The sequence below is a fragment of the Danio aesculapii genome, chromosome 1 (genome assembly GCF_903798145.1).
Source record: "Danio aesculapii chromosome 1, fDanAes4.1, whole genome shotgun sequence".
Classification (NCBI taxonomy): domain Eukaryota; kingdom Metazoa; phylum Chordata; class Actinopteri; order Cypriniformes; family Danionidae; genus Danio; species Danio aesculapii.
The window spans coordinates 5712321-5725440 of record NC_079435.1 but is presented as its reverse complement, the minus strand read 5'-3'; the positions used below and the strand labels follow the sequence as shown (position 1 = coordinate 5725440).

Sequence of the window (13120 nt, the reverse complement as noted above, 5' to 3'; positions counted from 1 at the left end):
CACTATTACACCACCACCAGCCTGAATTATTGATACAAGGCAGGATGGATCCATACTTTCATGTTATTGGCACCAAATTCTGAACCTACCATCCAAATATCGCAGCAGAAATCAACACTCATCAGACCAGGCAATGTTTCTCCAATCTACTGTTGTCCAGTTTTGGTGAGCCTGTGTGAATTGTAGCCTCAGTTTCCTGTTCTTAGCTGACAGGAGTGGCACCCGGTGTGGTTTTCTGCTGCTGTAGCCCATCCGCCTCAAGGTTGGATGTGTTGTGTGTTCAGAGATGCTCTTCTGCAGACCTGGGTTGTAACAAGTGTTTATTTGAGTTACTGTTGCCTTTCTATGAGCTGGAACCAGTCTGGCCATTCTCCTCTGACCTCTGGCATCAACAAGGCATTTGAGCCCACAAAACTGCCGCTCACTGGATATTTTTTCTTTTTCGGACCCTAGTCCTTGTGCTTGAAAATCCCAGTTGATGAGCAGTTTCTTAAATACTCAGACCAGCTCGTTTGGCACCAACAACCATGCCATGTTGAAAGTCACTTAAATCCCCTTTCTTCCCCATTCTGATGCTCGGTTTGAACTGCAGCAGATCGTCTTTACTATGTTTACATGCCTAAATGCATTGAGCTGCTGCCATGTGATTGGCTGATTAGAAATTTGCGTTAATGAGCAGTGGGATAGGTGTACCTAATAAAGTGGCCGGTGAGTGTATTAAAGCTGAATAAAAACAGTTTGAACGTTGACATTAAATAATTTTTTCTATTTACATAACGGTGACAGTCACTATTGAAAATCAAGTTTTAATCATTATAGAAAGACATACATTTGTAGTGGTAATAAGGCCTTCTACAATATGTTTTTATTTATTTTATAATAGGAGATATGACTAACATGGCAATATTAAATTATTCATTCATTTTCCTTCGACTTAGTCCCTTTATTAATCAAGAGTCACCACAGCGGAATGAACCACCAACTTATCCAGCATATGTTTTTCGCAGCGGATGCCCTTCCCGCTGCAATCCATTGCAGGGAAACACCCATACACTCTCATTCACACATACACTACGGACAATTTAGTTTACCCAATTCACCTATAGCGCATGTCTTTGGACTTGTGGGGGAAACCGGAGCACCCAGAATAAACCCACGTGAACACGGGGAGAACATGCAAACTCCACACAGAAACACCAACTGACAGCGCTACCCACTGCGCTACCACACCACCCATATTAACTTATTATTTTTGAAAATTAACCATAGCTTTTGTACAAATAACAAAAATAATCACTTCAAGTCTGCATCAAATCAAAATTTACAATGTTTACTTTGCTTGCGCACACCGCTATTCTTTGGGAGAACACTTGTTTATATTAATCTGCTGAAAAAAGTTTGTTTTGGTCATCTTCAATTAAGTCTGAGCATCTGCTTCTGCATTTGGATTGCCTTTCTCTAATGACATCAGTTTGATACTTCAGCCACAGTATTCTTAGCCACACCCCTCTTACAGTTAATTCGCTATGAGGGAGTGATGAAAAAGCCCTGCCCCCTGCTTAATATTTCGTTTCAGTTGGAAGTACATTAACATACAGAAATAAAAGTCTCAGCAACTTTCGCTTCACAGACTTTAAATGCAACAAAAATTTAAGTTTTTATTATTATTATTATAACAAGTCATTATATTTATACTTATACTGATATATGTTTGATTTATATGATGATTATCTATAAAATTCATGATTAACAAATCCAAAAAAATCACATTAACACCACATCTCTGCTCGCGTTAGCCAATAATATTTATTAGGGATTGCACATTATAACACACAACTCTCGTCTTTCAGTCAAGCAATATAACTTACAAGCGAAAAATACTAAAGGAACAAACAAAAAACAGTGTTCATTTATATTCTGGGGCACAATATTCAATATTGACTTATTAAAGTGAACATCCGCAGGATCAAAATGCATTATTATAATCACACAAACGACAGCAGGACTTCGACATACAGTGACAGTAACCACATAATCAGTGACAAAACATTCTAATACACAATCACCAAGCAAAACTCACTTCTTGACTCTAGATGTGGGAGAATTATGGGATATTTCCAGATCATCTCTGTGGGTGTTATGGAGAAGCAGCACAAAAAAAACATGAATCACCGAAGATGGGGGAAAAAAGCAGCCCACTTGATCATTAATATATGTCGTTGCCTGGCAACAGTCGCCACCGCAGACAAACACAAGTGCCATCTTCTGAAATGTGCAGTGGTGGATTACTGGGACTAAATAAAGCTAAAATAAATATAAACATAATTTCAGCTCGCCGCATTCACACTCACACTTCAAGCGGTTTGAATTGTATTAGGATGGTCCCGATTAAAGGGATAGTTCACTCAAAAATGAAAATTTACTCACTATTTACACACTCAAGTGGTTTGAGTTTCTTCCATTTCTTCTATTCTATTTCTTCTAGTTAATGGTTACAGGTTTTTAGCATTCTTCAAAATATCTTCTTTTGTGTTCAATAAAAGAAACTCAGGCTTCTTTTATTGAACATAAAAAAGATAGTTTGAAGAATGCTGAAAACCTGTAACCATTGATTTCCATAGTAGGAAACAGAAATATGGAAGTCGATGGTTGGAGGTTTCCAACATTCTTCAAAATATCTTATTTTGTGTTCAATAGAAGAAACTCAGGCTTCTTCTATTGATCTTAAAAGAAGATATTTTGAAGAATGCTGAAAAGCTGTAACCATTGACTTCCATACTAGGAAAAACACATACTATGGAAGTCAATGGTTACAGGTCCCCAACATTTTTCAAAACATCTTTTCTGTTCAATAGAAGGAACTTAGGTTTTGAACAAGTACATTGATGACAGAATTGTATTTTTTGCGTGAACTGTCTCTTTAAGAGTGTTTTGTAAATGTTTGGTCATTGGTTTGGCTCATGTTAAAACACTGATTGTGTTTCTGAGGAGGGTTTTGTGAAATCCGGCCCTACTTCTTGGCTTTTCCCTGCGCAGCGACGGCCTCCATGGCCTTGCGGACGGTCTCTTCATCCCCCAGAAACTGCATGGGCTTCACAGGCTTTAGGTTCTTGTCCAGCTCATACAGGATGGGGATCCCCGTGGGCAGATTGAGCTCCATAATCGCCTCCTCCGACATTCCTGGAGGAAACAAACGGGATAATCCACACCGCAGCATTATATAAGATATAATGTATCATCATGTATCATGTAGGGCAGTGTTTCCCAACCCTGTTCCTGAAGGCACACCAACAGTACACATTTTCAACCTCTCCCTAATCAAACACACCTGAATCAACTCAGCAGAACATTAGAAAAGTCCCCAAAACCTGAAGTTAATGGGTTAGATAAGGGAGACATACAAAATATGTACTGTTGGTGTGCCTCCAGGAACAGGGTTGGAAACACTGATGTAGGGCACAGGGATTTCAGTGTTAAAATTTAAACTAAAAAATAACTTGTTTAATTAAGCTAAACATTTAATTCACAGTATAATTAGGAATGTTCAGGGCTTTTACACCTTTCGTAAAGTCAGATTTACAGGTCCATTTTCAACATTTAGCATAGTAAAATACATATTTACATGCATAAGAGACATTTTTGAGTGAACTAATTTGATCTGCTCAAAGCATGTAGAGGCACAGAAGACGACAGGAGCATTTGGAGCTAATGCATAAATGTAAATAATAATCCCGCTTGCTTTTTAAACGCCTATGATTGGTCATTGTATTCACACCCTTAACAGAATGAGCTGTGATTGGCTCTAATGGTCATCGCCGTTGACTGAGAAGTGACGTGGACACTGAAGAATAGCCACTGCTATCACAGCTGATCTAGTTGGAGCATTTTAATTACTTGTGCTCACCTCCATCAATATAATAAGCTACCGCGATATTGCGCATATAGCTGACTCCCTAATTTCTGGCGATTCCGCGATCACTGAAAGTCGCAAATTGTAGCAACCCAGCAAAATTCTTAATTTAAACGCAAAATAATCACAAAACATGTAAATAATCTCATAAAACATCTAATTCCAAACCATATAATCAAATTAGACTTATTTCAGTTTGCAATAAATTGTTTTACATGACTTACAGATGTGATGTATTTGAGTGTCTCTCGAAAAATGACGGCTCACCTGCGCCGTCACAAGCATTACATTACATGGAAGGGTGGGAGAGTGGGGGAATTGTTTTGGAGCCTGCGCAGTAAGCAGACGCAGATGAAGCGCGAGTGATTTACACGTGAAGTCAATGCAAAGATGTGATTAGACATCCTGTAGTGCGAATCGGCCGTTTTGTGGGTGACACGCTTCAGACTGCAAAAGAAAGTGGGAAACATCTAACAAATGGAGCAATGGAATAGGCAGAAAAGCAAGCAGCTCACAATGATGGAGATTAACTCAAGGATGACAGCTACTGGATGTGACCGAACTTGTCACTGTGCTTTACATGTATGGCTGGTATTATGATGTCTGTAAAATCGATAAATGTTTTCGTTTAACTCTTCCCTGTCATTAACGAGTTTTACGGCAATATGTGTTTTATGTGTATTAAGGTAGGGGTTGGCTTAACGCATGTTCTGAGTGAGGTACAGGATGTCAGATGCTCTGGGGAGTGATATCTGAGAGAAAGAAATTAAGATCGTGGATGAAAATAAGAGTTATACCTTCCTTTGGCTTAATCCCTAACGTTTTAGATCTGTTTTAGATCTAAACAAGCTACTTAGGCTACATACATACATACATATACACACATATATATACATACATATACATACCCATACACACACACACACACACCCACACACACATTTTGTTTTTAATCGCAAAATTGTCGGCAAATTTATTACCACTACAAATTTCGTCATTTTTAAAATCGCGGAAAAAAAATAATCCCCCCAAAAAATCGTGAATAATTAGGGGGTCTGATATGGGATAAATGACGTCAGTATGTAATAACCGGTTACTGAACCAATAACGTCTGGATCAACGGTGCATCAAAGAATCAATTAATTTTGACACCCCTAGTATATATATATATGATGATGAATCATGTAATATCTACGCCAAAATACAAGTCTTAATGTTTTCTCTCACCCTCCAGGTGTTTGACGATTCCTCTCAGGCTGTTCCCATGGGCTGCGATGAGGACCCTCTTGCCCTCCTTGATCTGCGGGACGATCTCCTCGTTCCAGAATGGCAGTGCTCGAGCAATGGTGTCCTTTAGGCTCTCGCAGGAGGGCAGCTGATCCTCCGTCAGGTCCCCGTAACGCCGGTCCTGCACAGACAAACACAGAATTAAACTCCAACATCTAATTGACCTTATTCTTGATGTACGAGAGGGCGCAGCCATTAGAATCCTTTGGGGTGGAGACTTTCATTCACTTCCACTGATTTTGGACTTCAAAAACAGCTTTTTGATCTTTTCGTATTATACTATTTCAGTCTTTTTATGTATACTCTTGAACACACTTGTTTGTAGAGCAAGTAGTTTGAGCGTTTTCTGCCGTTTATTATTCCTAGTCATTTCTACCATTGGAAACTGAATCAGAAGTTCTAAAACAATCGTAAAAAGGAGAAACGCACTTCCACATCACAGAATAAGGTCAATAAATTGCACCAAAAATACTTCAAAAGTGTCACACGAACCTTCAGAAATCAGTCAAACATGCTGATTTGCTGCTCAGGAATCATGTTTTAGTCCCTCCAAGACTTTGGGACTGCAGAATTTAATGCAATATCGTCTACTGCACGTCACAAAATTCAGCTGGATGCATAATAGTGTTATTGAACATTGCTGAAATTTTCTGAAACCTGCGTTGAATCAGTCACTTACCGCTGCAAACCAAATCTGGACTTAAAACATGCCAGAAAAAAGTATTCAGATTCTCTATTACTGCAGGTGATACATCAAGATTTAATGATCCATATGATATATTTGCCCATTAGGTTTTTTTTTTATTTGGGGGGGGGGGGGGATTTGTTTTGTACCCATACATTTAAAAAAGAACATATTTTAGAGCAGTAATCACAATGCCATGATACTGTGATATTTTAATCCAAGGTTATCACACAGTAATAATCTTATACCAGCCTATGCCAATACTTCTGCATTGAGCAGGGGTGTAACGCATCACGATTGAGCCATAATCCATACGGATCACAACCCACAGTTCGGAACGCACGTGACCCGCTGATTAATAACTTTTTTGAATTCGTAGGTTAATCCAACATTTATAACAATTGCAATAACAAGATGTCCTCACGCATCACTCAAATCACGTGTATTAAAGCATTTTGGCTTCCCTGTAAAATATAATGATGACAGAAAAAGTTGTGGTGGGACCTAAATGCTTTCTTAGGCTGTTAATTTAAGGTGTTTTCTGTCACTGTTTGTTTAGCCTGCATTAATGCATTCAGTGTAAAGCTGCACAATTAAACATTAAAACGTCATAATCTCAATTCAAACCCGCGCAACATAAGAAATGATAATAATGATTTGCATACGTTTATTAATCCTTCGAGCGCTGCATTTAAATCTGCGTGTGATCGAGAGAGATTCAGTTTTTACACTTTTTCAGTGAGTTACAAACAATTAACTAACACAGAGGAACTGAGAGAACAGTTTATTGTTCAGATATAAACACTGATGTTTATGGCAAAGATTAAAATCACCATTTAATTGGACTTGACGCTTACATTGTTTAACCAACAGGTGGCGACAAACAACCATCAAAATGATGTCACTGAATAGGTTTTTTAAAGATGATCCACCTATAATGAAGTTTTATGTGTGAATTGGTGAATCAATAATTCAAAATAAATATGATGTACAAGATGTTACATTTCTATATTTAGCATTATCAACAACAGTAGCAAAGATCATTTTTCGTATTGAGCATTTTCAGCTGGTTATTTATAGATTTTTATTTCGATTATAATTACAGGTTCTGGGTTGTTCGTTAAAACCAATGGTTTTTGCAGTAATATTTCTGTAGAAATGGAAAGTAAATTAAATTTGTCTCCTCCCTTTGTTGCTGATGCAAAAAATGGTTTGATCCACGACTCAAAAACCGTAGTGTGATCCAAACCGTAAGATTTGTAATCAGTTACGACACTAGCATCGAGTGATCAGCATGACCCTCGGCGCCTGCCTTACGTGTAGTCGTGCATTTACACTTCTGCGTGTTGTTTGGAGTAACACTTCTGAAACACTAGTGGGCACACTAGGGAAACACTAGGTTTTTATGTTCCTCTGTGTCGAGTTTCTTCACTGGTGTTTTGTTTTTTCTGAATGCTACCTTAATGTACAAGTAGCTAAAACTCGCTCATTAAGAGGCGGGAGCTAGCAGACATCCAACAACATTAATCAAAAGGTAAACACAAAACAGAAGTTTCCATCTGAAGCTCCTTCACTGCATTCCACACTTGTAAACACTCGCTACATTGGGTTTGAGGCTCTCAGCACTACCCACACTCATCACCGATGCCAAGCTGACCAATCACAGAGATTGAGCTATGCGACGTTGTGACGTGTAGTTAAATTTTTTTAGAGGTGCGCAGTGTTGGCGAGGGCTATGACAGACGTGTAAATCAGCCTTAACCCGGAGTCTGTTTTCTGACCTTGCTGATGGCGGTGTAGAAGTCATGCTCAGGGTCCATGGGTGGAGGAGGAATGTCATAGGAGCGCCTCCAGATCTTGACCTGCGCCTCTCCGTGTTTGGCAGCAGTTTCGGCTTTATTGAGGCCCGTCAGGCCGCCGTAGTGCCGCTCGTTCAGACGCCAGGTGCGGTGAACCGGCAGCCACATCTGATCAATGCCGTCCAGCACCAGCCACAGAGTCCTGATCGCTCGCTTCAGCACAGAGGTGTAGCAGATGTCGAACTCATAACCCGCATCTGCAGGACAAATCAGACAGCATCTTTAGTGTCAGGTTATTTTAACAGATACACATCAGAAAAATTGAACGAGGGAAAATATTTTAAGGAGGACCTATTATGAGACTTTTTACAAGATGTAAAATAAACATCTGGTGTCCCTGGAGAGTGTGTGTGTGAAGTTTCAACTCAAAATACCACACGAATAATGTTTAGAACTGTTTGAACCTGACCCTTGAATACAAATTGTGGTGTTTTGTTGACTGTCGCTTTAAATTCAAATGAGATTGTGCTCTTTTCAAAGAAGGGCGGAGCTACAAATGCCTGTGTGTCAGCATAGTGGCAGATTCAAACAGGACTAATGTTATATCTGTGAAAACCTGAAAATGTAAATATAAGTGTGTCAGAATGCATCGGTCTATGGAGACTAGTGTTTATTTATGCATCCTAAATCTCCACATTAATAATCCTCTTAGTCTCTGACATTATCTTCAGCAGCTCAAAATTCTAATGGCGGACAGCTGCTTCTCACTCAGGGCTGTTTATGCTAATGAGGGAGAGATCATCACAAATGCAGGGATACTTTTTAAAAACTTTAGGTTGACTCCAAACTAATAAACAAACATTAGCACACACCCATAACCACCAATCAACGCATTGGCAACCACAAAGTATTGCTGCAATTAAGTGAGATCCGAGACGTGACTCGCCACAGATAATATGTTGCAGGGGGTTAAAGTCCCTGGCGTCTGGCTGATATCAAGACCTTTTATTTTATTTGGCTAACTAAAACGATCTTCTCCCTGGAGGGGGTAGAAATCAGGGGCCGTGCGATTTACTTCCAGAAGAAAGTTGAAATTGGGGGAGACGTAATTAGAGCTGTAAAGCTCAACTTATCGATTGTAGGTAAAAAAATAGAATCTGTTGGAGACGTCCAATAGATTAATAGGTACGGAAAAAGTCCACAGAGAGGGGGGGGGGGTGATCACCAGAATGGGGAAGTCCCAGAGTAAAATGAGAAAATATGATAGACCGGTGTCTTGGAATATGGAAAAACTGTCTTTACACTGTTTTCATCTGTTTTTTATTTTATTTATTTTATTTTATTTATTCTTGTCTCTTTTATTCCTGTTTATGTAAAGCACTTTGAATTGCCACTGTAAGCACATTTGTGAGCATTTATATAGCACATATGAAATAATAATAATAATAATAATAATAATAATAAAAAACTTGCCTTGCTAGATATATGTAACGCAGAGGAACTGAGAGAACAGTTTATAGTTCAGATATAAACACTGATGTTTATGGCAAAGATTAAAATCACCATTTAATTGGACTTGACGCTTACATTGTTTAACCAACAGGTGGCGACAAACAACCATCAAAATGATGTCACTGAATAGGTTTTTTAAAGATGATCCACCTATAATGAAGTTTTATGTGTGAACTGGTGAATCAATAATTGAAAATAAATATGATGTACAAGATGTTACATTTCTATATTTAGCATTATCAACAACAGTAGCAAAGATCATTTTTCGTATTGAGCATTTTCAGCTGGTTATTTATTGATTTTTATTTCGATTATAATTACAGGTTCTGGGTTGTTTGTTAAAACCAATGGTTTTTGCAGTAATATTTCTGTAGAAATGGAAAGTAAATTAAATTTGTCTCCTCCCTTTTTTGCTGATCCAAAAAATGGTTTGATCCGTGACTCAAAAACCGTAGTGTGATCCAAACCGCGAGATTTGTAATCGGTTACATCACTAGCATCGAGTGATCAGTGTGACCCTCGGCGCCTGCAGAGGGGTGATCACCAGAATGGGGAAGTCCCAGAGTAAAATGAGAAAATATGATAGACCGGTGTTTTGGAATATGGAAAAACTGTCTTTACACTGTTTTCAATTGTTTTTATATTATTTATACTCGTCTCTTTTATTCTTGTTTATGTAAAGCACTTTGAATTGCCACCGTAAGCATTTATATAGAACATAATAATAATAATAATAGAAATAATAATAGAAATAATAATAATAATAATAAACTTGCCTTGCTGAATATATGTTACCAAAAATAAATAAGGAAGAACAGCACAATGTGGACAGTACTATTTTTTACTATGTGGAAGTGCAATAATTAAACGTTTCAACATCATACATTATATAAATGATAAATTATTCGATTTTTATTAATTATTGTAAATTTTATTCCAGTATGATGACTTATTTCCAACTGAAATGCAAAATTGAAAAGGGGGCGGTGCTTTCATTTAGTGCTCCTCCTCTCATCTTTCACTTGCAACAAACTAATGCTGCGGTCACACTGCACTTTTTCTACGCACGCGAATGCGTCAGACTGGAAACGCAAGCTCGTTCGTCATGTTTCACAGTTCGCTGCGGTGCAAAGTTCAAAGTTGGTGATCTCTGACCTGCGAAATCTTATCACTTGAGTGCGTGAGACCAATCGAGGATCAAAACATGACCTCTCTGGACAGAAATTTTTAATTTAAATGTCGAATCATCTTGATTAATCCCGCCCCTTTTCGAAGCGCCGTACGACAGAAGCTCAACCTTTAGTGTGACCACAGCTTAAAGCTTCATTCACACGTCAAATATGCTTCATTCACATGTTCACTTATTAATAGACATGGATTTGCATCATGGCCAGGGCTTCTGTCTGCCCGGTGACTCTAGCTTCGTTGCTAAATGGCTAACATGGATTTTATTGAGAGAATAGTTGTGTTCATGTGCTTTAGGAAGGCTGAAAAACAACGTCGATTCGTTCGGCATCATGTCTACAGAGTCCACTAGATCCTTTCAGAGGTACACCAGCTCTGTGAGTTCATCAGCTTCTCCAGAAACTATACCTGGATGATAGAGGCTTTCAGCAACACTTCAGACTGAGCTGAGCCGAACTGTTGTCCGATGTTAGCAGGAGGATTTTCCCCTGGGACACCAACAACAGGCGCATTTGGTTAACACAGCGCGAATGTCTGCTGACGTTCAGATTTTCCAACACAAGCAATTTGTGCGTTAAGTGCGGTAATCGCACAAATGCTGAACTCACGCCGATTCATTCGCACAAATAGCGTGATTTATGCCGACTCATTCAAGCGTATTGCGCCGCAGGATGTCTATTCGCGTCTTTACATTGACTTAACATGTAAATCACTCGCAATTGACGCTTTATTCGCATCTGGTGTGAACATAGCATAACCTCTAAGTGGGCGTGGCTAAGCAAATTCCACCCAAGCCGTCAAACTGACATCATCAGAAAGTCTAACATTACAAAGTGAAGAGGCAAATGGTCAGATTTTGATTAAAAATTACCAAAACAGCATTGGATTCAGGGATTAAGTGTTCGCTTAAAGTCTAACAATGTGCGCTACGAAATAAACATTGTAAATTTTGATTTCATGCTAACTTTAACATTAGGCTGACGTGAAAACGACCAGACACAATACAGTCGCTTAAGAGTTAATGAGAACGAACATATTGTACGAAGTTTGTAGCAACAATAATAATAATACTCCAGCCTCATGAGGTGTGTGTGTGTGTGTGTGTGTGTGTGTGTGTGTGTGTGTGCGTGTGTGTGTGTGTGTCTCTGCAGGCCTGTGATGCGGCAGTACATTGATGTCTGCAGGAGATCAGTCTAACACACAAGGACACCGGATCACCTTTCAGGGCCTGTCCACCTCTCTTGGCCTCCGCCTCTCCGGTGTCGCTCAGATCGGCGTCGAACCATCCGCAGAACCTGTTCTCCTGGTTCCAGACGCTCTCTCCGTGGCGGATCAGCACCAGCTTATAGGCGGCCATAATGGCAGATCTGCAGGCGGACGCTCTCGGGATGTTCGCGGGTGAAGGAGACAGCGGCAGATGACAGATGGTGACGCGGTGAACGGATATATCGCACCGGTGAGTCTGGAGGTCGTCGGTCGGTTGTGAATGTGGAAAGCGAGAGGAGGAAAGACGCTTCCTGGTGCGCGCGACCTATCAGGAGGAAGAGCGCGCGCGTGCACACACGTCACTACGCGACCTTCAGTCTCCGCTTATCAGCATCTTTTTTGATTATACATGGTTTAGATCTATCGATGAAAGGTGTATTTCTATACTTTCTCGGGTAGTGACCATACTATATATCTTATTGTTAATTTTTTGTGTTACGTTGTAATTTTTATACACAAAAATAAGTTTTAAAAACAATAGATTTAATATTTTATTACATTTTTATTAAATCATTCTATAATCTCGTAAATTTATTATTAATAATAGCATAGGAACAATAAATATTTCTAAAGCTTTTGATTTTTTTTTATTAATGATTGTGGTGTAGTTCTTTCTCCTACCTTGTGTTACTGTGTTTTAGGTTATTTCAACACAGTGATGTTTCATATTATATTTCTTGCATACAATTTATCAATAGGTTGACCTTTTTGAATTCTCGGAAGCTACGGAAATTAAAAATGCAAAACAGGAAATACATTAGGACCGTTGTTATTGTTTACATGCCTCAAAAAGGTCTATATCATTTACATCAGATTAGGATTTGCATTTACTTTGGCCAATATGACACTTATAGATAAGGTACAGGTGAACATAGTCATCAAGAGTGTTCTTGGAGCTTTGTATGATTACACTTGAACAACATGGAATATTTTGACAATGTTCTTGGTCCCTGTCTAGGCTTCAAACATCCCGGCATCCCCGCCGTCCATGGAGGACGAGAGAGCCCCAGGCCAGGACCTCATCCAAAATATCCCAATTTGTTTTTCGAAGGCGAACGAAGAGCTCAGGGGATTGGAACTACATGGGTGTGAGTAATTAGTTGGAACTACATGGCTCTGAGTTTTCATTTTTGGGTGAACTAAAATTGGCAAAAAAAGTTTGCTCTTTTATATGCAACTATCATCTTGCATACAATAATATTTATCTTTTATTATCATAATTCCGTGTTGCGCATCAAAATATTTGCACTGATTTGTAGTTTAAAGTATAAAAAATTTAGGAAGAGTTTTGGGAGGAACTGCATTGATTAGTATTTCAACTGAGAATGTAATGAAAATAATTATTAATGAAATTAATAATTAATGAAAATAATCATTATTGTCTTCAAAGCATTTTTTATTCATATGATTTAAAAATAATAATATAGTGCAGAGAATTTAGATTCTTCTGGATCCCCCAAAAATTATATTCTTGCG

General features: G+C 38.8%; 1 protein-coding gene across 1 annotated transcript; it reads right to left on the bottom strand.

Annotated features, from left to right (window-relative positions):
- Positions 1–1784: 1784 nt before the first annotated feature.
- On the bottom strand, positions 1785–11920 carry pgam1b (phosphoglycerate mutase 1b). Its single transcript, XM_056456414.1, has 4 exons — positions 11597–11920; positions 7664–7938; positions 5138–5318; positions 1785–3180 (listed from the first exon to the last, which is right to left on the bottom strand). The coding sequence occupies exons 1-4, from the start codon at positions 11733–11735 to the stop codon at positions 3011–3013; spliced, it is 765 nt and encodes a 254-aa protein (XP_056312389.1). The 5' UTR covers positions 11736–11920; the 3' UTR covers positions 1785–3010.
- Between the last annotated feature and the right edge of the window lie 1200 nt (positions 11921–13120).